Raw genomic sequence first — 25,928 nt, forward strand, 5'->3', positions numbered from 1 at the left:
TTGATTCTCAGCTCTGCCATCCGGCTGGGCTGAGTGGTCACATGAACGACGATTGGCCTGTTGTTCATATAGGGGCGGGGTATTAAGCTGGATAGGGACTCCTCGTAACTGATGCACTATGACCTCTGCTGGCTGATTGATGGTGCCTGCACAGGGGCGGGGAGAGGGTGCTGATCAGGGTGTGTCTCTCCGTTTACAAGGCTGATTCACATATATGCACTCGCCTAGTGTGGGTGACAAAATGCATACGGCTGCTGCCCACGTGTCGAGGGGGCATGGGTTAGCTTCGTTCTCCTCAAATCAGAGCGGGGGGTCAACAAAAAATTTATAAACAAAAAAAAAAGCCTAAAATGTTTAACTGAAAAAAATGAAAGTATAGATTTCGAATTATTATTATTATTATTATTATTGTTATCCCATCAAATTTAATCTTCAGAGCACTATAACACCAACAAAATTAAGATGATAAAAATAACAATAACAAATGGAAGGAAATAGCGAAGATTTAAAGAGAGAATGTAAAACATTAACAATTCACAAAGCCTGATTTTACAGTGGGCAGCACGGTGGCTCGGTGGGTAGCACTGTCGCCTCACAGCAAGAAGGTTCTGGGTTCGAACCCCAGGCGGAGCGGTTTGGGTCCTTTCTGTGTGGAGTATGCATGTTCTCCCCGTGTCTGTGAGGGTTTCCTTCAGGAGTTCCATGCAGTCAGGTTAATTGGACACACTGAATTGCCCTATAGGTGAGTGTGTGTGTGTGGCCTGTGATGGACTGGCGCCCCGTCCAGGGTGTTAATGTGTGCCTTGCGCCCATTGAAAAGCTGGGATAGGCTCCAGCCCCCCACCCGCGACCCTGATTGGTTAAGCGGTTAAGACAGTGAGTGAGTGAGGGATTTCACATAAATCCGACCTAATCTTTTGTTTTTGTTTTTTTACAGTAACCAAAGACATACAAATGTCGATGAAACTCAGTGAGACTTTTGATTTCCAACTTACTAACAAAACCAGTGAGAAGCACAGAATATATACAGACAAGATAAAGAGACTGGTACGTGCTAACATGCTTCTGTGTCGCTTCATGATATTAATATTTGTAATATTAGTTGCAGGTGCAGCTTTGTTCTTGACGTTAATGTAGTTTTGACTTTTGCTTTCGGGCTAAAATGAAATAAGATCGTTTGTGTTTTATATCTTGTTTCCAGATTGAAGGAAGTTACAGTAAGGTACTTGGCTACCAGAATGGATCTGCAAACGTTGTTGGTTTCAGGTACAGATATTTATTTATTTATTTATCATGTTCGGCTGCTCCCGTATGGTCCAAACTATCTTCAAGTCAAGTCAAATTTATTTATATAGCGCTATTTACAATAAACGTCATCTCAAAGCAACTTTACAGAATACAGAACCGACATACCAATAACCTCCTGTTGAGCAGCCGAGTGTGGCAGGAAGGAACCTTGAGAGAACCTCTGTCTTCCTTGGGTGGTCTGAAGGATCATTTGAATAATTAGGATTTACACAAATCAAACAAAAACAAACTTAAATTAACTAGTACAAAATAATCAGAGTTCTTCATTATTTGTCTGTGATAAACAAGCCAGGTCTGTCACATCTAGCAGGAGCAGCATTGTTGGCACAGCAGTGTCTTGTTTGTATCTGGTCTTGGGACTGGCACTGGGGCAACACTGACTGATGAACCTCCTAGGCTAGAAGAACATAAAACAGTGACCAACAATTTTCAACAGCCCATCAGTTGATAGATAACCTATATGGTCAAAAGTATGTAGACAAGGGGCAAATTATGGCAAATATGGCTATGTGACTGGGTTAAGATATTGCTCAGAGGTGAGCCATGAAGTGGTTGTTGAGCATCCAAGACTTGACCACTGATGACAGAGGACGTGCAGGCCGGGGCATTTGGTACGGACCAACAGAAGATCAACTGTGGATCAAACTTCAGATCATTTAGATCCTGGTGATGAGGTGAACGGAGCTGCAGAGCCATTAGCCAGTCAAAATGTCCACGCTAACCTGATGGAACCAGAATGTTCTGTGGACTGATTCACCTTGAAACCTTTAAAAAGGTTCTGATAATGTTCTGTCAACAGGTCAGAGAGGTTTTGACATCATAGTATGATGATATAGCATTTACATTGTGTGTGTGTGTGTGTGTGTGTGTGTGTGTGTGTGTGTGTGTGTGTGTGTGTGTGTTTTACAGGCCTGGTAGTGTGATTGTAGACTACAGTATTAATGCTACAACTGATAAACTTGATTTAGCCTCAGCAAACAAGGAACTCGTTGGCAATCTCAGTGATGCAGGATTTAATGTTTCCAGTGATTCATTTGCTCGAAATGGTAAATACACACGAGTAGTGGAATATTATTATTATTATTTTATGATTATTATCGTTTTTATTTTATTATTATTATTATTATTGTTTTTATTATTATTATTATTATTATTATTATTATTGTTTTTATTATTTTTATTATTATCATTTTTATTTTTTTTATTATTATTATTGTTATTATCGTTATTATTATTATCATTATTATCATTATCATTATTATTATTATTATTACTATTAATTATTATTATCGTTATTATTATTATCATTATTATTATTAACATTATTAATATTATTATTATCATTATTATTATTATCATTATTAATTTTATTGTCTATTATTATTATTATCATTATTATCATTAATATAATTGTTATTATTATTGTTTGTATTATTATTATTATCATTATTATTATTATTGTTTTTATTATTATTATTATTATTATCATTATTATTTTTATTGTTTTTATTATTAATAATAATTATTATTATTATTATAATTATTGTCATTATTATAATATCTTTATAATAATAATAATAATTGTTATATTATTTATTATTAGTAGCCATATATCTTTTATTATTATGATGTTATTATATTTTATTATAGTTTTTATAATTATTATTTATTCCATTTTATTATTATTATTGTTATTTGTTCTTATTTATTTATTTTTTATATATCTGATACTTACTTAATACTTAAAAGCCATAAAAATACAGGGTTACCTTCACCACTGTTGACACTAAAGGCTTTGTGAGATTCACATATGCAGTTTTACCAGGTTAAACCTTTTCCCACATGCACATGATCAATGTATCTGATGAACCATCCTGGTGTGATTTCTATTTATAATAATTAATGCATGTAGTTAATATCATGTAATGGACGTATAGGATCCCTCAGGAATCCTTCAGGAATGTGTTTGTATTTCAGTGCCGGGGGACCTGAGGAATACTAGGGATCTCATTTACCCTGGAGAAAATCTGACTCTAGTCTGTAATCCTCTACAAAATAATTCTGTCCAGTGGATCATGAACGGGAATAATCTGTCTGACTCCAATAAATATGAAATAATAAATAACAACATGACACTCATCGTGAAAAACGCATCCACCAATGACAGCGGTAAGTAAAATTATCAATAAAATCAATAAAATCTATTTATTTTTATTTCACATCTAGTCACACAAAGTACAGAGCAACAGATGGACAACAGTCAGTAACTGTGTACCCACAGATTCTATTGTAATTTATTCTGCTTTTTAATGTATTTTTTAGGTGAATATACGTGCAGGACCACGCTGGACCCGCTGCCCTCTGTTGCTTCACAGACCATCGCAATTCCAGATCCGAATCTCCAAGTGAGTGAAAACAAGGTTCTCCGCTGTAATGAAACAGAAGTCTCGCTGCAGTGCTGCGTTCAGGCGGGATACGAGGTGAAATGGAGCACGCCGCTGTGCAAGCTAACAGGTCGTAGATATTCTGTACCTTTACTTTACTTACTGATGTGGGTGGTGGGGGTGTCACTGACCCTGAGGTTAGTGTTGATATCAGTAGGAACTGGATACGTTTAGATCCTAGACTGAATGATATTGAATTGTGTTCCTCAGCCTCCAGTGGCTGCGTGACATGTACCTATCAACTCAATACAAGCAACTGTCAGGCTGGTGATATAACAGAACAGGTCACGTGCAGCCTGATCAAAGGAGGTTACAACATGACCATCACCATTAACGCCACCAACAACAGTGAGTAATCTTATATATATGGACACCTGATCATTAGCCTGTCTGACATCCCATGGGCATGAACTTCAGCTTTTTTCTAGTTTGGTCCTACTTTTCTCGTCCATTGACTGAATGGGCACAAATTCCCACAGACACCCAACTTCAAAGTCTACCTGAAAAGATCACACATCTGTCTGTCTATCTGCCTGGTCTATATATCTATCTATTTGTCTGTCTCTCTGTCTGTCTGTCTGTCTGTCTGTCTGTCTGTCTGTCTGTCTGTCTGTCTGTCTATCTATCTATCTATCTATCTATCTATCTATCTATCTATCTATCCATTATGCAGACACATCAGTGCACCCTTAGTGCTGGTCCCAAGCCCAGATAAAAAGGGGGGTTGGGTCAGTTAGGGCATCTGGTGTAAAAAAAAAACAAACAAATGAAATTTACAGATGAACGACTCGGGGTAGCGACGCCTAACAGGAGCAGCAGAAAGGAATCAGCCACCAGTATTGTTACTTTCATGGCGTCTTTGTTGACGTTCGTCTCAGCACTGTGCAGCCACATAACAATCCTTAAAGAAGTGTTTGGTTTGTTTAGATTTCCCCTGTTATGATACAACTTTTGGAGGGGGAAACCTTGATGATATACGAAACGGTGACTGTGCTGAAGGTCTAGCTGGGAATTTAACAGCAAAGTGTAACTCATCAAAAAAGTGGGTTATTATCAAGGACAACTGCGTCCCGCGTAAGATCAACGTTCTGAGCACTCAGGTGAGATGATTTTATTCTTCTTAATTACATCAAGTATAAAGTGTTGTTTTACTTTTTCTTGCTAATTTGTGCCCCCTTTTCACCTCTCCAGAATTTAGTGCCCAATGATATTCCAACATTTGTGTCCAGTCTGAGCATTATTACCTCAGAAAACGCTTCCTTTGTGGTCAATTCTTCTGCCACTATATTAACCATCCTCGATCTGCTGAAAAAAATCGCCAGTGTCTCACAATCAATTTATGTCGACAAAACCATCATGACGGTGAGTACGTTATTAAGAAAACGTTATCTTTATGTACAACCCCAAATCAGAAAAAGTTGGGACAGTATGGAAAATGTAAATAAAATAAAAACACAGATTTTCTTAAATTGACTGACTTTTATTTGATGTCAGACAGGATGAACCTGAAATATTTTATCTTTTATCTGCTCAACTTCATTTCATTTATTATTAAACATCCATTCCTGCATTTCAGACCTGCAAAGTTTTGATAAACTAATCCCTCACCCATGTGGTTATATCAGCTAGTGTTGAGTGGAGGTTCTTGATGGCGTCTGAGGGATGGAAGATCACGAGTGTTCAGATTAAGCTGCACCCTCGACCTTTACACATACTGAATTTCCTCCTGATTCCTTGAATGGTTTAATGATATTCTGCTCTGTAGAGGGAGAACATGCAAATCCCTTCCAATCTTTCTTTGAGGTTCATTGTTTTTAAACATTTCAATCATTTTCTCTCACATTTGTGGACAAACTGGATCCTCTGATCATCTTTACTCATCAGAGACTCTCAGCCTTTCCTGGATGCTGCTTTTGTACCAAACCATGATCACAATCACCTGTTTAACATCACATCATTATTTAGTTTTTTCACCTCATTACTCATCCTAAATTGCCCCCGTCCCAACTTTTATTTGGAATGTGTTGCAGGTCTGAAATGCAGGAATGGATGTTTATTAATAAATGAAATGAAGTTCAGCAGATAAAAGATGAAATATCTCAGGTTCATCCTGTCCAGGGTGTTACCGTGTGCCTTGCGCCTATTGAAAAGCTGTGATAGGCTAAACACGCTGACACTAGCCTGCCAAACCATCTACAGTTTATGCATCTATAGGTGGACTCAGAAGTTTTTAGAAGTTTTTAGGCGGAGATGCAAAAATGTGGACAGCGGGTTGGAAAACACTAAGGGTGTGTTCGAAAAGATGAAGAGCTGCCTCAGTTGAGAGGATTCTAACAAGTCATCGATTTATAAGTCAGGTTCAAACGCGCTACTTAGACAGCGATTTCGTCAGTTTTCGCTTACTAAGCTAACACAGTTAGCCTCATGCCATTTAAACCAATGGGATGAGGTGGTACAATGCGCTAGCGTGTCAACTAACGTCTCCCTCCATGTACCGAAAACGGTTAAATTCGCTGATAGGCCGACAAAACACTTGTGCACGTTTATACAGATTAAAAATCAATAATAATTTATTTATGTTTATTTATTGCTTAACATGCGCTCTGTTCAACTAACATTTTTCCTTTGAAGGATTTCCTGAACACACTGGACATCATCGGATCTAAAGAAGCACAACACACATGGGAGACTATAAACAATGACACTGCGACCGTGGGCCGGAGTTCTGAACTTCTGAAGGCCGTGGAAGATATGGGACACAGACTCTCCAACGATAGTTTCAGCTTTATGACAAATAACTCCATCCAGCTGAGTAGAATCAACACTTCTAGCCCCCTTTTGGACAAATTTGGGAAAAATAAAACTATACAGATAAACATCCCACAGATAAATACACCGACTTTCATCACCGTTATAGTTTTATCAGCTCTCGACGGTGTTTTACCTGTTCGTACTCAAAATACCCAAAATGACACCAATGGCACCAGGATCAATGCGGACGTTGTTGTCGTCCAGCCAAATATTACCAGCATCTCCCTTACATACACCGTCAAAGATGAGAAACTGGGAAACCCTAAGTGCGTCTTCTGGAACTTTACTCTTCGGAATGGCGCTGGAGGCTGGGACACGACTGGATGTTCACTACAACGTCTGTTGAATCAAACTAAAAATTTTACATGCGAGTGTAACCACACCACCTCGTTTTCAATGCTGATGTCGACGGACGTCAACTTCACTCCAGTTCAACAAGAAGCCTTGGACTATATCACTTACATCGGCGTCGGCATTTCAATGGCCTGCTTGGTTCTGTGCCTCCTGATTGAAATCATTGTCTGGAAGTCGGTGACAAAGCAGGAAACGTCCTACATGCGCCACGTCTCCATCGTCAACATCGCCGTGTCACTGCTGATCGCAGATATATGCTTCATCATCGGAGCAGCTTTTGTTTTACATAACAATAGCAATCTTTGCACCGCTACAACCTTCTTCATGCACTTCTTCTATCTCGCTCTGTTCTTCTGGATGTTGCTGTCGGCGCTCCTGCTCTTGTACCGCACCATTGTGGTGTTCAACCTAATTTCCAGAGCCAAGATGATGGCTATAGCGTTCAGTGTTGGGTACGGGGCACCGTTACTCATCGCCGTCGTTACTGTGGCATCTACAGCTGGAAGGAAAGGATACACTCAAGGTACTAACTGCTGGCTCAACTGGACTCCAACCAAAGCTCTGCTGGCGTTTGTGATTCCTGCTCTGACTATCGTAGCTATAAACCTCCTGGTGATGGTCGTGGTTCTGTATAAGAGTCTTAGAAGAGGATTAAATGCCAGCGTTCAGAGAGATGAGAAACACTCCCTGCTGGTCATCGCTAAATGTGTAGGAATCTTAACACCTCTCTTTGGTCTAACGTGGGGATTTGGCATCGGGACCATGCTACCAGGGTCACATTTTGGAATCCACGTGGTGTTCGCATTGCTCAATTCAGTACAGGTACTGATTTTATTCTACTAGATTATTCTGAATCACTAACGTACATATCAGCTCGTTGTGAATCACTACACTATACGGCCAAAAGTATTTCAGCGCCCGACGAGTTTGTTGCACGTCCTGTTTAAAAAGCAAACAGTATTGACATCTATGTGATCTTTTTAGTTTGACGTTAGATGTCGATGGGAATTTCTGCCCATTCACTTAAAAGATAATGACATTTGTATGGCTGGGCACTGATGATGATGGTGGTCAAAACTGACTCAGTTGATAATTCATTTCATTGAGGCCACTGGAATTTCTTTAAATGGAGTTTTCCTTCTTTCTGTCTTTATACTTTTGTCCATATAGTGTAAATACACTGATTGAGGTTTGTATTTTATTGGAATGTATTCACTTAAAGTAAAGATTGTGTCTGTTCTTATAGGGATTTTTCATTTTGGTGTTTGGATCATTATTGGATGAGACGGTGAGTGTATCTATAACCCGACAGCGCCAAGTTGGGAAATATATCAAGTATTTAAACTTATAAGCAATTAAGACCTAAAAGAGACCCCAAATCAGAAAAAGTTGGGACAGTATGGAAAATGTAAATAATAAAAAAACACAGAGTTCCTTACATTTACTTTGACTTTTATTTGATGTCAGACAGGATCAACTTCATTTCATTCATTAATAAAATTATTAGTAAAATAGTTGGGACAGTAAAGCATTTACCACTTTGTAATGTTGTCGTTCCTTTTCACCACTTAAATAGAGGTTTTGGCACCGAGGAGACCAAGTGATTTAGTGTTTCAGCTTTCATTTTGTCTCGTTCTTCCTGCAAACACGTCTTAAGATGTGCAGCAGTACGGGGGGTCGTCATTGTTTCAAAATTCTCCACACGTTCTCTATTGGGTACAGGTCAGGACTGCAGGCAGGCCAGTCCAGTACCCGTACCCTCTTCTTCTGCAGCCACACCTTTGTAACGTGTGCAGCAGGTGGGTTTGCATCGTCTTGTTGAAGAATGCTGGACGTCCCTGGAAAAGACGACGTCTTGAAGGCAGCACATGTTGCTCTAAGATCTCAATGTACTTTTCTGTATTAATGCTGCATCACAGAGTGTAAATGACCTTTACCAAGGGCACTGACACGCCCCCATACCATGACAGACCCTGGTACTGACACGCCCCCATACTATGACAGACCCTGGTACTGACACGCCCCGATATCATGACAGACCCTGGTACTGACACGCCCCCATACCATGACAGACCCTGGTACTGACACGCCCCCATACCATGACAGACCCTGGTACTGACACGCCCCCATACCATGACAGACCCTGGTACTGACACGCCCCCATACCATGATACACCCTGGTACTGACACGCCCCGATATCATGACAGACCCTGGTACTGACACACCCCCATACCATGACAGACCCTGGTACTGACACACCCCCATACCATGACACACCCTGGTACTGACACACCCCCATACCATGACAGACCCTGGTACTGACACACCCCCATACCATGACACACCCTGGTACTGACACACTCCCATACCATGACAGACCCTGGCTTTTGGACGTGTTACTGATAACAGTCTGGACCATGTCCAGAAGCTGCGTCGACTTCTCTGGGCTCTGAGGCATCTAGGATGGACCATCACACAGTGGAAACGCGTATTGTGGTCAGATGAATCAGCACTCCAGGTCTTTTTTGGAAAAAATGGATGCTGTGTGCTCCGAACCAAAGACGAAAAGTCTTTCATCCATTTTTTCCAAAAAAGACCTGGAGTGCTGATTCATCTGACCACAATACGCGTTTCCACTGTGTGATGGTCCATCCTAGATGCCTCAGAGCCCAGAGAAGTCGACGCAGCTTCTGGACATGGTTAACATAAGGCTTCTTTTTTGCACAGTTAAGTTTTAAGTGGCATTTGTGCTTGTAAGTTGAGCAGACAAAACATTAGATATATTGGGTTCAAACTGTCTGCTATTTAATTAAAGTCAAAGTAAATGTAAAAAACTGTTTTTATTTTATTTGCATTTTCCATACTGTCCCAACTTTTTCTGATTTGGGGTTGTACTTTTAATAGTGGCCCATAGAGGGACAAACCACTATAAACACCAGTCTAGATGTTTCCATTCTTCACGAAGCAAAGCTGCTTTGACAGCATATAAAGAGGGTGAACATGATGCTTTGGCTCATCAGTGAAGTCCTGGTACTGGGATTTTGATTTGCACCATGCTAAATACTTCGTTTGCTGAATATTACTTGAATAAATGTCAATAAGAGCGATTGGAATTGACTTGTTTTGCTGTTGCAGGTCAGGAAAGCACTAGCGAAGTTACCACCGGGAACCTTCAGCTCAACCCAAACCAGGGTAAAAAAAAAGGGTTTTCTACAGTTCGAGGTTAAAATTAAGATCTTACATTTCATATAAATGTAAATGACTGGTGTGTGTTAATTACAGAGCACAAGTGGAGGACCATCATCCTCTGGAGGATTTCCTTTCTTTCAGAGGTTTCGGCAAAGAAGTATGTACAGAAACTGGACCTTTATTAGTTTATAACTTTTATTTTATATTAATAGCATTTACACACTTGGTGGAGGCTTTTAATCAAAGTTACAGCTGATTTAGAAAATAATTTCTTTGGGTTAGTTGTCCAGTACCTTGACGCTTTACTGGTTTTTTCGATTCGATTCAATCAGACAAGATTCGCAGAACCAGTTGATACCTGATCCAGATAACAGACCTCCAAGTTCTGGTGCAAATTAACCAAACAAACTAAATAAAATGGAATTGTTATTAGCTCCCTTTTTTCTCCCAACTTTTTAGAGCGTCCAATTGCTCGATTGCGTCACGCTTCCTCTCCACTAATGCCGACCCCCGCTCTGATTAAGGAGAACGAAGCTAACCCACGCCCCCAGCTGGGCAGCAGCTGTATGCATCTTATCACCTACACTAGACGAGATCAGCTGCAGATCAGCTCTGTGTACGGAGAGACACACCCTGATCAGCACTCTTTCCCCGCCTCTGTGAAGTGCCATCAATCAGCCAGCAGAGGTCGTAGTGCATCAGTTACAAGGAGACCCTATCCGGCTTAATGCCCCGCCCCTATCTGAACAACAGGCCAATCGTTGTTCATGTGGCCACTCAGCCCAGCCGGCAGGCAGAGGGTTGTTGGGCTTCCTCTCTGTGACTGGGTGAGGAGTAGAGCTGCTGAGGTGGCAGTTGAGGTGATTTGGGTGTGGTACAAGAATGCCCCCCATTGGTCGGCACCCACTAAAGCTGTTTCAGGGACATCCCTCTGGACGGAGACCCCACTGGATGGATTATAGGTCACGGTTGGTTTGGGAATGTCTGAGGATCCACCAGTAGGATTCTGTAGCTGGGGATAGAGACGTCTGGGCTGATCAGGAGCTTGATGTATGTTTGAATGACCTTTACCTGCTACCCAACAGCATCAGTGTCAGTAATGTTCTGTTCTTCTGCAGATATGTACAACGTTTCGGAATCTGGAGGATTTATGTCTTCTTCAAGCGACAACTATTCAGCTATAAACTGAGCTATTAATCCCTCAAACAAAACACATGATGCATTATTTTAAAATAATAAAATCTAACCTTTTATCTTAAAGTGAATTAATCAGAAACTATCTAAACATGAATCATGTGGTTTTGGTACTGATGCTCTATCACTTCTTTTTGGCGGATTAACCTCTGGGTGTGGTCGACACGGACTCTCTTCTGTGTCCGGTGTAATAATCTACATACAGTATGCTCTATATGTACTCTGATCCTCATTTATTAAACACATCTGATCATGAATAAAAATATATATGCAAGACTACGTTATATACGTCTTTTTTTTTTTTTTTTTACACATTAATGTTAATTTGGTTCCAGTACAGTTCACTCAAATCTGTGCTATAAAGGGACTCCACTAGACCCCTGAAGGTGCGCTGTGGTATCTGGAATCAAGATGTCAGCAGCAGATCCTTAAACTCCTGTAAGTTATGAGGTGGGGCCTCCATGGATCGGACTTGTTTGTCCAGCACATCCCACAGTTGCTCGGTTGGATTGAGATCTGGGGAATTTGGAGGCCAAGTCAACACCTCAAACTGGTTGTTGTGGTCCTCAAACCGTTCCTGCATCATCCTGCTAAAAGAGGCCACACGCATCAGGGAACGTCTCCATTAAAGTGTGAACATGGTCTGTAACGATGCTTAGGTAGGTGCTACGTGTCAGAGTAACATCAACATGGATGGCAGGACCCAAGGTTTCCCAGCCGAACGTCGCCCAAAGCATCACACTGCCTCCGCACGCTTGCCTTCTTCCCATAATGCATCCTGGTGCCGTGTGTTCCCCAGGCAAGCGACGCACACGCACCCGGCCGTCCACGTGATGTAAAAGAAAACCTGATTCATCAGACCAGGCCACATTCTTCCATTGCTCCGCGGTCCAGTTCCGATGCTCACGTGCTCATTGTTGGTGCTTTGGCGGTGGACAGCATGGGCACCCTGACTGGTCTGCAGCTCTGCAGCTCCATACACAACAAACTGTGCTGCTCTGTGTATTCTGACACCTTTCTATCAGAACCAGCATGAACTTCTTCAGGAGTTTGAGCTACAGGAGCTCGTCTGTTGGATCGGACCACACGTGCATCAACGAGCCTTGGCCACCCATGACCCTGTCGCCGGTTTACCACTTTTGATAGATACTGACCACTGCAGACCGGGACACACCCCACAAGAGCTCATCTGGCTCAGATCCTCACACTCGCCCATTTTTCCTGCTTCGAACAACAACTTTTAGGATAAAATGTTCTCTTGCTGCCTGATATATCCCCCCCACTAACGGGTGCCGTGATGAAGAGATGATCAGTGTTATTCACTTCACCTGTCAGCCCACTAATGCTGTGATCTAGGGTTCGAATCCCAGCTGTGCTGTCAGCCGGTCAGGCGTCTGCAAAAGGACTTGAATGAGGAGGATTTGGGTCAGGAAAAACTGCACCAAGTATATATGGTATATATGGGACTCCTAATTACTGCTGCAGTGGCGGCCTCTGCTGGCTGGTCGAGCCACCTATGCACGTGTTAGGGACGGAACTCCTGGGTCAAGGTCGAGGTCTTCAGCCGGGGAGGAGATACAAGTAGGGAATTGGATACGACTAGACTGGGAGAAAAGAGAAAAATGCATAAATAGAATGAATTTTTTCTATTTTATTCATGCATTTTCTGCCAATTTTGTCTCCCTCTGCTGGTGGATCCCTGATTGCAGGCGAGGAGGGTATATTGCTGCTCACGCCTCCGACGACCCGCGTGCAGCCCTTAGCGGAACCCTATTTCACCCGTGCACTCTGCTCAGGCGCCTCTCTATGTGCTAATCAAGGTCCTTACACAGCGTTTGAAGACCTTACCCACATAGTCCGTTAATCCCGCCCTAGCAGAACCGCCAATTATGCCCGCTAGATGGCGCCCAGCCGACCGGTGGCAACGCAGAGTTTCAAACCGATGCAAATTTTAATAATAATAAGAAAAAATAAAAAGGAGACATCACCCGTACAAACCAATGACGTTTATTTTGCAGTCACAATGCTTACACTATATGTAGCAGACATCCAAACAATTCAACCAGCTACCTGATCACTCCAAAGTACTCAACACACACACACGCGCACACACACGCCAAACAGAGACATTCACGTCAGGGGAAACAAGAAAGGAAAAAAAATAATAAAATAAAGGAACATTGAGTGTTGGACGTGGTTAAAGAAACGAGCTAGTTCTTCACACACAGCAGCAGCAGCGTCCGCCCAGCGTAGCACGAGTCGCTAAGTTCCTCCCGTCCTGCTCCTGGATTCTCATCTGCTGGATTTCTGAGGCGTTTAATCCTGGAATTGCTCCATGTGGGGGTGGGGGGCTTAATGCGGAGAAGAAAGAAGGGGGTCGAATTAGCGGCGACTGGCAACCAGATCCAGTCCTGCCGCGACGTTAGTGTCTGTAGCACACTCGGACTTCCTGCAGGGGGCACTTGTGAAAACACCGGCTTGATGAACGAAGCCACGGGTTACTGGGAACCTCGAGAGCATTCAGGACGAGCCACTGGTCTAAAGCACAGTTCATGAAAGACGAACGCGCTATGTAAGGGTTAGCTGGACTAGCTGAAGTCGCCGGCTGTGTTTCATTTACTGCCTTTTTAATTGCACCCTCGTTTCCCTCATGATTCCTAAATGATTCTTTTTTGCCCGATTGTCTGCGGTCTTAGATTTTTCCGCCAGAACTTGAGATATAAACACGACCCCTGCCGGACTGGAAGACTAGCGTGGGGGGAAAACAGCGATGGTTTGCATTTTAGCTGTGGCTAGCTTCGTTAACCTTGTTTATTAATGCCTGATCAGGGTAGTAGAGCCGCCGTACACTCACCAATCCATTTAACACCGTGGAGCAGTTGTGCTATTTTTTCGCCAATGGACTTTTTACTCCACTAGCTAACCGGACTCGCTCGCGGCGGACTAAAGCGAGGACCTAAATCAAGGACGGGGTCTATTCCGGGCTCTAAACAGGGTCCCAGACCGCCCGTAATCGGAGCTGTACTAGCCGCCTGGGGCTCTGCTGATGTCATAAGCGTTCTGTTACATCACAACACAGTGATTACAAGGTTGCTATGGTAACCGTGCACAATTACACACAATGCTCCAGAATACAAGTGATGTTCAAAGGGTTCCCAGTACGATCGCACCCGGGTGTTCAAATGCACAAAAGCGACACGTTCGGGTTCCCGAGGGCGCGATGAAAACAGCAGTAACACGAAACACCCGAAAAGCTTCCCCACGCCGATGAGGAAATCGGTCAAGGCTTGTGACCGACACACAACACGCCCTAGCTGTGCTGTCGGCCAGTCGGGCGTCTGCAAAAATGATTCGAATGAGGTGGTTTGGGTCAGGAAAAACTGCACCAGGTATATCTGGTATATACGGGACTAATCACTGCCGCAGTGGCGGCCTCTGCTGGCCGGTCGAGGGCACTGCACAGAGACGAGGAATAATGGACAGCAGTGCCCGATTCTCGTACGTGATCCTGATCCATGTGTGAACACGCACCTATCGGTATCGGTTAAGGCTTGTAACTGACCGATTCCAAATCGGAACCGCACGACCAACACGCCCCCTACTGGTCACAAACGGGCGTGACTGCACGAGTAACCGGGTCTCTGCTTTCCACGCAGGTTTAATGAGGAACGAATGTGCACTGAGCACTGGACACCTGATATTTAGTACACCCGCGTACTTACCAGATGCGTACAACATTTTAGGGAAGGCCGTTTCCTTTTCTTCCAGTATGACGAGTTTGGTGTGGAGAAGCTATACAAAGCCCTGACCTCACTGAATAGGCATTAAATCCCCACAGACACACTCCGAAATCCTGTGTGAGGCCTTCCCAAAAGAGTAGCACACAGAGGTGGTGGTGGTGCCACCATATTAATGCCCACAGTTTTGGAATGAGGTGTCCAACAAGGTGTCCGGATGCTTTTAGACACCCCTACCCCGGTCAGGTCCGGTCCATCCATCGTTCCCTCACACAGACGAGTCACACGGTCAGCACAGCTGCACTAACTACACTGTAAAAACATCTGCTTTTATACCCCAGTCACACGTTTGCGTCAATATAAACATCGTCTGAAAATGTTATGAAAAAAAATGTACACTTTATCCTGGTGTGTTTCTATACAAGCCAGGCAGAAGCACAGCAGCTTAACTACCCCCCCCGCCCACCCTCCCCAATACCCCCAACCCCATCCCGAAAAAACCCAGTCCTCAAAAACGTGCACCCTGTCCTCCCGTCCTGTCTCCCAAGTCTCAACACACTACAACCTGGTATCATCCGAGACCTTCATCTAGATCACATCCATTACTCTGTACATGCTCTCCTCACACACTCTCACACACACACACACACACACACACACACACCTCCGCCCGCCCCGCCCCCTCACTCCCGTGCACGTCCGGGTTCTGACACTGGCTTTAAAATCTGTATATATTTATATGTGTTTATATAAAAAGGGAGCGAGGGCAGGAAGGGGGCGGGGTCGAGTCGAGTGGGCGCTTCCCGTGGCGGAGTGGAATGTCAGCTCATCATGTCGTTGCTGTTGACGCCGTACGTGGAATTCTTCATGGAGTCGTTCACCTCTCTCCGGAATACTGAAAGATTCTGCGTGAACCTGCAGAGGACAGCGACAGCACAGCATGAGCACCGAATGCTACCGCCACCACGTCTCACACCTTCAGGCGGAAATACTCGACTCTAGCATTTTTTACTGTGGTTATGATTTTTTTGGAGCGATCGGTGTTGTAAGGCGTGGATTAGCGATGCACCGATCCAACTTTTTCAGTTCCGATACCGATCCCATACATATACTTTGCATATCGGCCGATACCCGATACCGATCCGATACCATTGTTGAATTAATAAACCGTATACTTTATTATGTGGGAAAGGCATCAAAACAAAATATAATTAACACAGATATAAATGTACTGAACTGCTATTTATTTGTCAATAAAATAATAAACAGGCATCTTAATATTTCAGTGTTATTTTCACTCAACGAGTGAGCATCCGACGCTGCCTTGATGACCAAAGCGATCCCAGCATTCATTGCAGGTCGGATGCACTTTTCTTACAGAAAAATAAACACAGCTGAGGGGCGGAGAAACGAATGGAGTTATTATCAAACGTAAAGAAAATATTACTGATTTTTAACTTGTATAAACTTATACCGAGTGTTTTTATTTGCAAGTTCGAGCTTGTCGGGAAATGTAACCGTTATCGGTACATGAAGGGAGATGTTATATTGGCGTTAGCGTTAGCGCTGTGCTACCTCAGTTCATCGGTTTTAGGGGCAAGATGCTAAATGCTAAACCCGATGGAATCGCTGTGTAACGCGTTCGAATAACCTGATTTATGAGTTGATGACTTATTAGAATCCTCTCTACTGAGGCAGCCGCTTATGTAGGCAGTAAGGCAGCGAGGCAGCTCCTTAGGTTTTCGAACACACCCATAATGTAGCTGCTGACGATGAGAAAAACAGCAGTAGCTTAAATAACTTTTTCAAATAAACGTATCCGTAAATATTTAGTGCAAACAGTAATTCAAAATAAAATATAGCAGCTAAACCTGAGTAATAAACATGTTGCCGTCGAACTTGTTAGCATAGCAAGCAAGTGAAATACCTCCATTTGGCTCTTTGGCTCGCTCCATGTTGCTGTTTTTGTATGGGCTCAGCACGCGTCGCAAACGAACTAAAGTGAACGTATCGGACCCATGGATCGGCCTGATTATCCGATATCCCATCCATCTCATTTTGGTAATATCGGGACCGATATCCGATCTTAATATCGGATCGGTGCATCCCTAGCGTGGATAGCGCGGGACAATTTAGCATTTCTTACGCTAAAAATGCAGGTCGTTAAGTCATATTACATTTGCGTATTCGTACACCGTTGTACGAATTTCCGTTGTGGCTTCAGTGTATTTAAAATCAAACCAAGAGCTCTTTCGACTCTCTGAATCCTTCGATAATACATATCATGCACTGTAGACGGTGAAACACCTAAATCCTTGCAGTCTGTCCTCGAGTTGATCCCACCTTTTGTGCAGTGTGCGGCAGACATGAATGAGTCTCGAACCCACGATTAAATGCACAATTAGGGCGTATTTGGGTGAGAAAAGTCAGGCAGTTGTAGCCTTGGACTGTAATCAAAAGGTCGCTGGTTCAAGCCCCACCACTGCCTGTTTGTTGGACCCTTGAGCAAGGCCCTTAACCTTCAATTGCTTGGACAATATACACCGATCAGCCATAACATTAAAACCACCTGCTTGTTTCTACACTCACTGTCCATGTTATCAGCACCACTTACCATATAGAAGCACTTTGTAGTTCTACAATTACTGACTGTAGTTCATCTGTTTCTCTGCATGCTTTGTTACCCCCTTTCACCCTGTTCTTCAATGGTCAGGACCCCCACAGAGCAGGTATTATTTAGGTGGTGGATGATTCTCAGCACTGCAGTGACACTGACATGGTGGTGGTGTGTTAGTGTGTGTTGTGCTGGTATGAGTGGAGTTTTTAAACACCTCACCGTCACTGCTGGACTGAGAATCGTCCACCAACCAAAAACCTCCAGCCGACAGCGCCGCGTGGGCAGCGTCCTGTGAGCACTGATGAAGGTCTAGAAGATGACCGACTCAAACAGCAGCAATAGATGAGCGATCGTCTCTGACTTTACATCTACAAGGTGGACCGACTAGGTAGGAGTGTCTAATAGAGTGGACAGTGAGTGGACACGATGTTTAAAAATTCACTCATACCAGCACAACACACACTAACACACCACCACCATGTCAGTGTCACTGCAGTGCTGAGAATCATCCACCACCTAAATAATACCTGCTCTGTGGTGGTCCTGACCATTGAAGAACAGCATGAAAGGGGGTAACAAAGCATGCAGAGAAACAGATGGACTACAGTCAGTAATTGTAGAACTACAAAGTGCTTCTATATGGTAAGTGGAGCTGATAACATGGACAGTGAGTGTAGAAACAAGGAGGTGGTTTTAATGTTATGGCTGATCGCGTGTATACTGTCACAGTACTGTAGGTCACTTTATAACCCCCCGCAGAGACCGTCAACTTAGAGAAGGGGCTACGACCAGGGGTGTCCAAACTTTTGTATATACACACTCCAAACCTCCAAAAGATCAAACGTGATCCATAAAGTGTGCATGGCTGTTTCTATTCAGTATCACTGGAGCATGTGAGGGTGAGGGATCTCCCCGTCTACCCGTGGAAGACGTGTAGGACGAGCCACACCAGTGTGGAGAAACTTACGCGCACGCTGGTAACGTCCTAGTACCAGATACCACCGCTGCATTTCGGAAGTCTAGCGGCGTTCTGACAGCATGGGTGTAAACACAGAGCTAGCTAGCAGAAACGGACGCGTACCTGTCGCGGTTCTTAGTGAGCAGGTTGCGCTCGATGCCCTCCATCAGGTTCTCGAAGCATAAGTGCATGGCCTGCTGCTTCTCTGGAGGCTGACTGTTCACTATGCTGTTCCTCAGATCTGCAAAGTACTGCACACACACACACACAGAATTAACAATAATGAACATGTCTGTGGGAATTTGTGGCCATTCAGTTAAAAGATGAAAGCATTCGTATGGCTGGAAGCTGATTGATGGGTCAGGACACTGGGGGACAGTCATGCTGGAACATAAAGGTCCTTCCCTAAACTCTTGCTGAAAAGGTTGAAAGCATGTAATTTCCTTTATATCACTGATTTATTACACCTGTTAGCAACTGTAAGGCTGAAGCACACAAATTCAAGAATTACAGCAGGTGTCCTAATACTTTTGTCAGTATAGTATATATATACTGTGTAGCATCGGCTATTCAACAACCTTTGGGCTGCTTATCAGCGCTCCTGTGCATAAATCCCAGCAGTTAGGTTACAGAATCAGATCTCACCTTCTCGTTTAGCAGGATGAGGCCGAGCAGCGGCCGGGACATGGACCACTGGTTCCGACAGTCCTCGAATATGATGATGTTCAGCACAGTCGAGAGCATCTAGACCAGACACACAGAAAAGGGTCACAAGTGACGCCACCGTCTCATTTTTACAGCGTTACCTTGTACTGGACGTCCTTTATACTCGAAATCAGGGATGTCAAGGCCGATCGAGGCATTTTTTTAACATATCGGTATCGGCTTTACTGAGGCCGATCCTAATCCCGATCCTTCGTTTTACGTCAGCGTGTGTGGAAATACTTTAAATTGGAAAGTGAAACGAGTCCAGCAGTGAAGTGTAACGTCTGCAGTGCGAGCGCTTCACGAGGCGGTGGGAGCAGAGCTGCGTTCATTACTGTAGAATTTTACTGTTTATACGGTGTGTGAGTCCAGGATCACTCCGGTTTACAAAACAATCACTTTTAATCCCAGTATGAAAACTTCAGGACCAGAACATACAGCTGTTACCAGTTTACGTGTTACAAGACTGAACGACATCTCAGTATCGAGCGCTCTGATTGGCTTAGTTATGTAACCCAGCGTCGTAGTGATGCACTCGCTTAATAAAGAAATAAATACACGCTATATTCACTAATTGTCGGGAGCAAAACACTTTATTAACTTCTTCTGTTCCGAATAGCGGACAGCCAGAGCCGAGCACGCTATCCCATGCACTATGGAAGCCCCAAAGGGTCAAAACACACTCACTTCGGGTAGAAACGTCCATCAAACCATTGTCACAACATTCTGAGTGTTCTAGTTTCACTGCTACAACGCTGCACTAAGTTTGTTTACTTTTATTTTGTAAAAATAAAAGAACATTAAGCAATTAAGCACTGCAGAGCTATTCAGTTGTTAAACATGTACACTGGATTAATGTGAATAACTGTAATGTAGTTGAAGTGTGCACTGTGTGAACAGTATTATCTAGTTCTTATCTAGACAATATCTAGAAAATACAAGTATCGGTTTGAGACTCGGTATCGGATCGGGATCAAAATTAATGATCGGGACATCCCTACTCCAAATGTTTGAAACTCGACGCTCTTCGTGGAGAAATTTCTACCCTTAAACTACCCTTAAAATAGAGTCTCCACTTTTCCACCTTACAGGAGTGGAAGCTCAGCACCAGCACCCTGGTCGAAGTGTTCCTGCCTGGCACCCGGCGCTTACCAGCAGAACTGTGCTGTCGTTCTAACCCGGCACCTTTCGGCACTGCACTGAAGCACATCCTCAGAAATCGGAGTCCGAGCGGCGCGTTTACCTGCTGGATCATCTCGGGGTGCTGCTGCATGATGTGGAAGAAGCGGTCGCTCTCCTGCGCCATGGGCGTCGCCCTCTTCTTCGTGCTGCGCGAGAGCTGCTTGAACAGATACGTCACGATGTGATCCAGACTGGAACAGCAGCCCGTACAGACCATCGTATCTACAACACACAAAGTCGCACCTTCATCATGACGTCTGCTGAACTCCGCGTGGTGCGATCGTGGCACCAAATACGTGGACACCGCTTCTGATTATCGATTTCAGATAAACAGGCACTAATTTTTATGGACAAAATCCAAAAAGGTCTTTAAGATGAACGCAGACTTCCTATCAATGCCCACGTCCAAGTGTATAGTCAGGTGTCCTGATAATTTCGGCAATAGAATGTATACTGTGGCGCAATTATGTGCATTTTAACACTGGATTTCTTTCTTTAGCAATTTTAAAACTATACCTGGCTTGAACGGAACACACAAACCACATTTCTGTAAAAGTTGGGACACTTTCTTCCTACTGTTGTCTGTTACAAAAAGAATTCAAGATAAAAAATGGTTTAATACGTTCAAAAAGATCATTTCTCCACGAACGATTCCGTATAAATCAGGTCTTTCACCGTCTACTGTACATGATATTGTCAAAAGATTCATGGACTCCATAAAAAAATCTCATTAATAGGAACTCTGATGGAACACGAGGTAAACACACCTCCGTCCCAACTTTTTTTGGAGTGTGTTGCAGGTATCAGATTCCAAACGCGTTTCTATTTACAAACTACAATGAAGTTGATCAGTGAAACATTAGACATCATTTCTTCCAAGTGAATTAACACATCACAGATTCTTCTTACTGCATTTTACATAACGTCCCATCTTTTATGGAAATGTCGTTTCTGATTTATGCAAAGAACTTAACTTTTGATTAGTCTCAGACTCACTAATACGATCATTTCTTCATTACAGCCAAACCAAAAAAACCAGCGTTACTAATAATTAGAGAAGGTGTCCCAATACTTTTGGCCACACTGTGTGTCTTGGTGCATTACCGAGGGCTGTGAGCCCCTCTGAGATGGACGAGAGGATGTAGAGGACGACGTGAGGCTCCAGGCTGGCGATGAAGTTCATGTGATCCTGTGTTAGAACCTCCAGCAGGGAGTAATAGGACTGACTGAGCTTCGGGTAATCCTGCACACACACACACACACACACACACACACACACACAACAAACACACACACACACACACACACACACACACTGTTAGCGGCACATGGGCGGGGCAGGTGGGTGTGGCAGTTTGTTTTTGACCAGGGGTGTGAAAACTTTTGCACAACACTTGAGCAGGTTGAGCCCCCAATCCACCTTCTGCATGTGTTCGTAAGGTGGTTGAGCAGCCAATCCACCCTCTGCATGTGTTTCTAAGGTGGTTGAGCAGCCAATCCACCTTCTGCATGTGTTTCTAAGGTGGTTGAGCAGCCAATCCACCTTCTGCATGTGTTTGTAAGGTGGTTGAGCAGCCAATCCACCTTCTGCATGTGTTCGTAAGGTGGTTGAGCAGCCAATCCACCTTCTGCATGTGTTCGTAAGGTGGTTGAGCAGCCAATCCACCTTCTGCATGTGTTCGTAAGGTGGTTGAGCAGCCAATCCACCTTCTGCATGTGTTTGTAAGGTGGTTGAGCAGCCAATCCACCTTCTGCATGTGTTTGTAAGGTGGTTGAGCAGCCAATCCACCTTCTGCATGTGTTCGTAAGGTGGTTGAGCAGCCAATCCACCTTCTGCATGTGTTCGTAAGGTGGTTGAGCAGCCAATCCACCTTCTGCATGTGTTTGTAAGGTGGTTGAGCAGCCAATCCACCTTCTGCAAGTGTTCGTAAAGTGGTTGAGCAGCCAATCCACCTTCTGCATGTGTTTTTAAGGAGGTTGAGCAGCCAATCCACCTTCTGCATGTTTCTAAGGTGGTTGAGCAGCCAATCCACCTTCTGCATGTGTATGTAAGGTGGTTGAGCAGCCAATCCACCTTCTGCATGTGTTTGTAAGGAGGTTGAGCAGCCAATCCACCTTCTGCATGTGTTCGTAAGGTGGTTGAGCAGCCAATCCACCTTCTGCATGTGTTCGTAAGGTGGTTGAGCAGCCAATCCACCTTCTGCATGTGTTTGTAAGGTGGTTGAGCAGCCAATCCACCTTCTGCATGTGTTTGTAAGGTGGTTGAGCAGCCAATCCACCTTCTGCATGTGTTCGTAAGGTGGTTGAGCAGCCAATCCACCTTCTGCATGTGTTCGTAAGGTGGTTGAGCAGCCAATCCACCTTCTGCATGTGTTCGTAAGGTGGTTGAGCAGCCAATCCACCTTCTGCATGTGTTCGTAAGGTGGTTGAGCAGCCAATCCACCTTCTGCATGTGTTCGTAAGGTGGTTGAGCAGCCAATCCACCTTCTGCATGTGTTCGTAAGGTGGTTGAGCAGCCAATCCACCTTCTGCATGTGTTCGTAAGGTGGTTGAGCAGCCAATCCACCTTCTGCATGTGTTTCTAAGGTGGTTGAGCAGCCAATCCACCTTCTGCATGTGTTTGTAAGGTGGTTGAGCAGCCAATCCACCTTCTGCATGCGTTTGTAAGGTGGTTGAGCAGCCAATCCACCTTCTGCAAGTGTTCGTAAAGTGGTTGAGCAGCCAATCCACCTTCTGCATGTGTTTCTAAGGTGGTTGAGCAGCCAATCCACCTTCTGCATGTGTTTTTAAGGAGGTTGAGCAGCCAATCCACCTTCTGCATGTTTCTAAGGTGGTTGAGCAGCCAATCCACCTTCTGCATGTGTATGTAAGGTGGTTGAGCAGCCAATCCACCTTCTGCATGTGTTTGTAAGGAGGTTGAGCAGCCAATCCACCTTCTGCATGTGTTCGTAAGGTGGTTGAGCAGCCAATCCACCTTCTGCATGTGTTTGTAAGGTGGTTGAGCAGCCAATCCACCTTCTGCATGTGTTCGTAAGGTGGTTGAGCAGCCAATCCACCTTCTGCATGTGTTTGTAAGGTGGTTGAGCAGCCAATCCACCTTCTGCATGTGTTTGTAAGGTGGTTGAGCAGCCAATCCACCTTCTGCATGTGTTCGTAAGGTGGTTGAGCAGCCAATCCACCTTCTGCATGTGTTTGTAATGTGGTTGAGCAGCCAATCCACCTTCTGCATGCGTTTGTAAGGTGGTTGAGCAGCCAATCCACCTTCTGCATGTGTTTCTAAGGTGGTTGAGCAGCCAATCCAGCCAATCCACCCTCTGCATGTGTTTGTTAGGTGGTTTGGAAACGAATGTAGGAACTGGGGCACCTAAAGTAAAGGACCGGTCAAACACCCCACACCCGGCACGACAAGGTTCTCACCAGGAGAACCCAAAGACGACACCAGACAGGGTCAGTTCTCACCAGGAGGTCGCTGTGTGGGATGGACAGCAGCAGTTTGATGAAGGTCTGGAGAGCGTTGTCCAGCGCGTCGTCCCCGTAGAGACGGAAGACGCCGAAGTTGACGTAGTTCCCGCTCAGCACGGCCTTCAGCATGGAGAAGCAGATGGAGATTCCCTTCAGCTTCAGAGCGTAGACCTGCTCCTTCGGTAACTCGCCCAGGGTCAGGATGCGGTTCCCTAGCAACAGGGGTACAGGGAACCTGGGGTTAGAGAACGAGGGGCGCGAAATTCGGACTAAGGACTTTTAAACGCACACTACACGACACTACAATCACTGACTGATCAGCGATAGAGGGGGTCACACGTTACACCATCTTTCACCAGGAGGAATCGCTGACCAGTCTGTTGCCGAGGCCAATGTTGGGCCCCTGAGCTCATCGACTCATGACTCACAAGTAAATGACTCGTAAACAACAAGAGTCTCTAGCGTCAGCATGTGTTAACATTAGTTACTTGTGACGATTATATATATATAACATAACTTTTATTATAAATATTCTGCTCTCTAATAATAATAACGCTCCGGCCGTCTTAACCCACAACACACACAATGTGTAAATGTTCCAGTCAGCTTCTGGTGTAGTGATGAAGCGTCGCTCCCTACTCCCTACACAGTCTGAAGTTCACTTCATTTGAACATTCTCGTTACCTTTGGATCAGAATCTCACTTAAAATGGTGGAATACCCTATGTAGTGCACTTCACAGGAACAACCGGGGTGAATGGAACGCTCCTACAGAATCGGTGCTGATGGTTGAAAGACGCTTTCTGAACCAATCAGAGCTTCTGATTGTAATTGTTAGTAAGAAATGCTGTTATTTGCATTTATTCGGTTTGCGTCACACAGATGACGTGGTAATGAAACGCTCGATCGGCTTTCTAACCACTTCCTGTTTTACTTCACCACCGGGAAAAGTTTGGAGGTTTTTAATTATAAGCACGTTTACAAAATAACGGATTCTATTCCTAATGGGACGCACGCTTATAAATGTAATAGCATCTGGAAGAACAGAAGCTAAGGTAAGCAGCGGTTATGATGGTTTTTGCCGTGTTTGGGATTTTGGCCGCCGTGCCGTGATTTATCGAGCGCTTTTGTTCTGTAATGAAAACAAAACGTATCAGTTGAAGCTTTTAACTGGAACCTTCTTGTTACAGAAATTACATTCATTTACACAATGAGGAGGAAAGTAAAGGCACGAAGTAAAACGGCTAAATACACTCGCTAATCTGTTGTTGTTTTTATCTGAACTTACAGATTATTTCTTTATTTCTACACTACATTTATAATATATGTTCTGTGTAGATTATATCGACTCGTGATTCGACTCGGACTCGTATTTTGTGACTTGTGAACATCTCTGACTTCGAGGTCTGCACATTACGGCTGCTGTAACGTCCTCACACCAGCTGGGGTCACTGTTCTCAAGGATCTGAAGTTTCAGCCCATTGTCTATTAACCGCCGGGCTCCGAGGGACCCAGACGTCCGTGTCCGCTTACCGTACGTGGTGATCATCTTGCTGGTCTCTCTGAACAGCAGGATCCCGTTGGGCGAGGACACGTCGAACTGTAACCTCTGAGACCTGAATGTGGACGAGATCAAAAGAACGATGAGGGAGATCAAAGCGAACTCCTCTGATCATTATTACGGGTTCTGGAGGGTCAGGAGGAGGACCGGACCTGTTGTGGACGAGCTCGGCCATGAGCTTGAGTACCGGTGTGGTGCAGGCGGGGACGTGGTACCACAGCTCGATCGCTCGCTGTAGGATGGGGATGTAGGACGGGTAACTGGTCAGACTGGTTAAGGATCTTGGCCGAGAACGGACACCTGTAACCTGTCTGAAGGAGGTGCGAGTGGCAGTAAAACGACAACGAGGAATTTTAGGACTAGATTAAAAGAACAAGGGAAGAAAATCCAAAATAAATAAATATAT

The 25,928-nt window shown here is 44.2% G+C and overlaps 2 protein-coding genes across 3 annotated transcripts in view; one reads left to right on the forward strand and one right to left on the reverse strand.

Annotated features, from left to right (window-relative positions):
* The window catches only part of LOC134332859 (uncharacterized), a 35,188-nt gene extending 23,620 nt beyond the window's left edge, over positions 1-11,568 (forward strand). The window contains exons 20-31 of the mRNA XM_063014690.1: positions 938-1,047; positions 1,202-1,266; positions 2,218-2,354; positions 3,631-3,822; positions 3,963-4,100; positions 4,680-4,852; positions 4,944-5,114; positions 6,384-7,739; positions 8,164-8,205; positions 10,054-10,110; positions 10,201-10,264; positions 11,226-11,568. Coding sequence (XP_062870760.1) covers positions 938-1,047; positions 1,202-1,266; positions 2,218-2,354; positions 3,631-3,822; positions 3,963-4,100; positions 4,680-4,852; positions 4,944-5,114; positions 6,384-7,739; positions 8,164-8,205; positions 10,054-10,110; positions 10,201-10,264; positions 11,226-11,296 — 2,576 coding nt within the window. The 3' untranslated portion in view covers positions 11,297-11,568. The remainder of the gene's footprint in view (positions 1-937; positions 1,048-1,201; positions 1,267-2,217; positions 2,355-3,630; positions 3,823-3,962; positions 4,101-4,679; positions 4,853-4,943; positions 5,115-6,383; positions 7,740-8,163; positions 8,206-10,053; positions 10,111-10,200; positions 10,265-11,225) is intronic.
* A 3,976-nt stretch (positions 11,569-15,544) lies between these two features.
* xpo7 (exportin 7) overlaps positions 15,545-25,928 on the reverse strand; it is a 39,721-nt gene continuing 29,337 nt past the window's right edge. For both annotated transcript variants that reach the window (XM_063014082.1, XM_063014081.1), the window contains exons 21-28: positions 25,675-25,782; positions 25,495-25,577; positions 23,960-24,174; positions 21,605-21,743; positions 20,562-20,722; positions 19,259-19,357; positions 18,737-18,864; positions 15,545-15,953 (exon numbers count right to left, since the gene is read on the reverse strand). In XM_063014082.1, coding sequence (XP_062870152.1) covers positions 15,860-15,953; positions 18,737-18,864; positions 19,259-19,357; positions 20,562-20,722; positions 21,605-21,743; positions 23,960-24,174; positions 25,495-25,577; positions 25,675-25,782 — 1,027 coding nt within the window. In that variant the 3' untranslated portion in view covers positions 15,545-15,859. The remainder of the gene's footprint in view (positions 15,954-18,736; positions 18,865-19,258; positions 19,358-20,561; positions 20,723-21,604; positions 21,744-23,959; positions 24,175-25,494; positions 25,578-25,674; positions 25,783-25,928) is intronic.

This window comes from Trichomycterus rosablanca, chromosome 18, assembly GCF_030014385.1.
Source record: "Trichomycterus rosablanca isolate fTriRos1 chromosome 18, fTriRos1.hap1, whole genome shotgun sequence".
Taxonomy (NCBI): domain Eukaryota; kingdom Metazoa; phylum Chordata; class Actinopteri; order Siluriformes; family Trichomycteridae; genus Trichomycterus; species Trichomycterus rosablanca.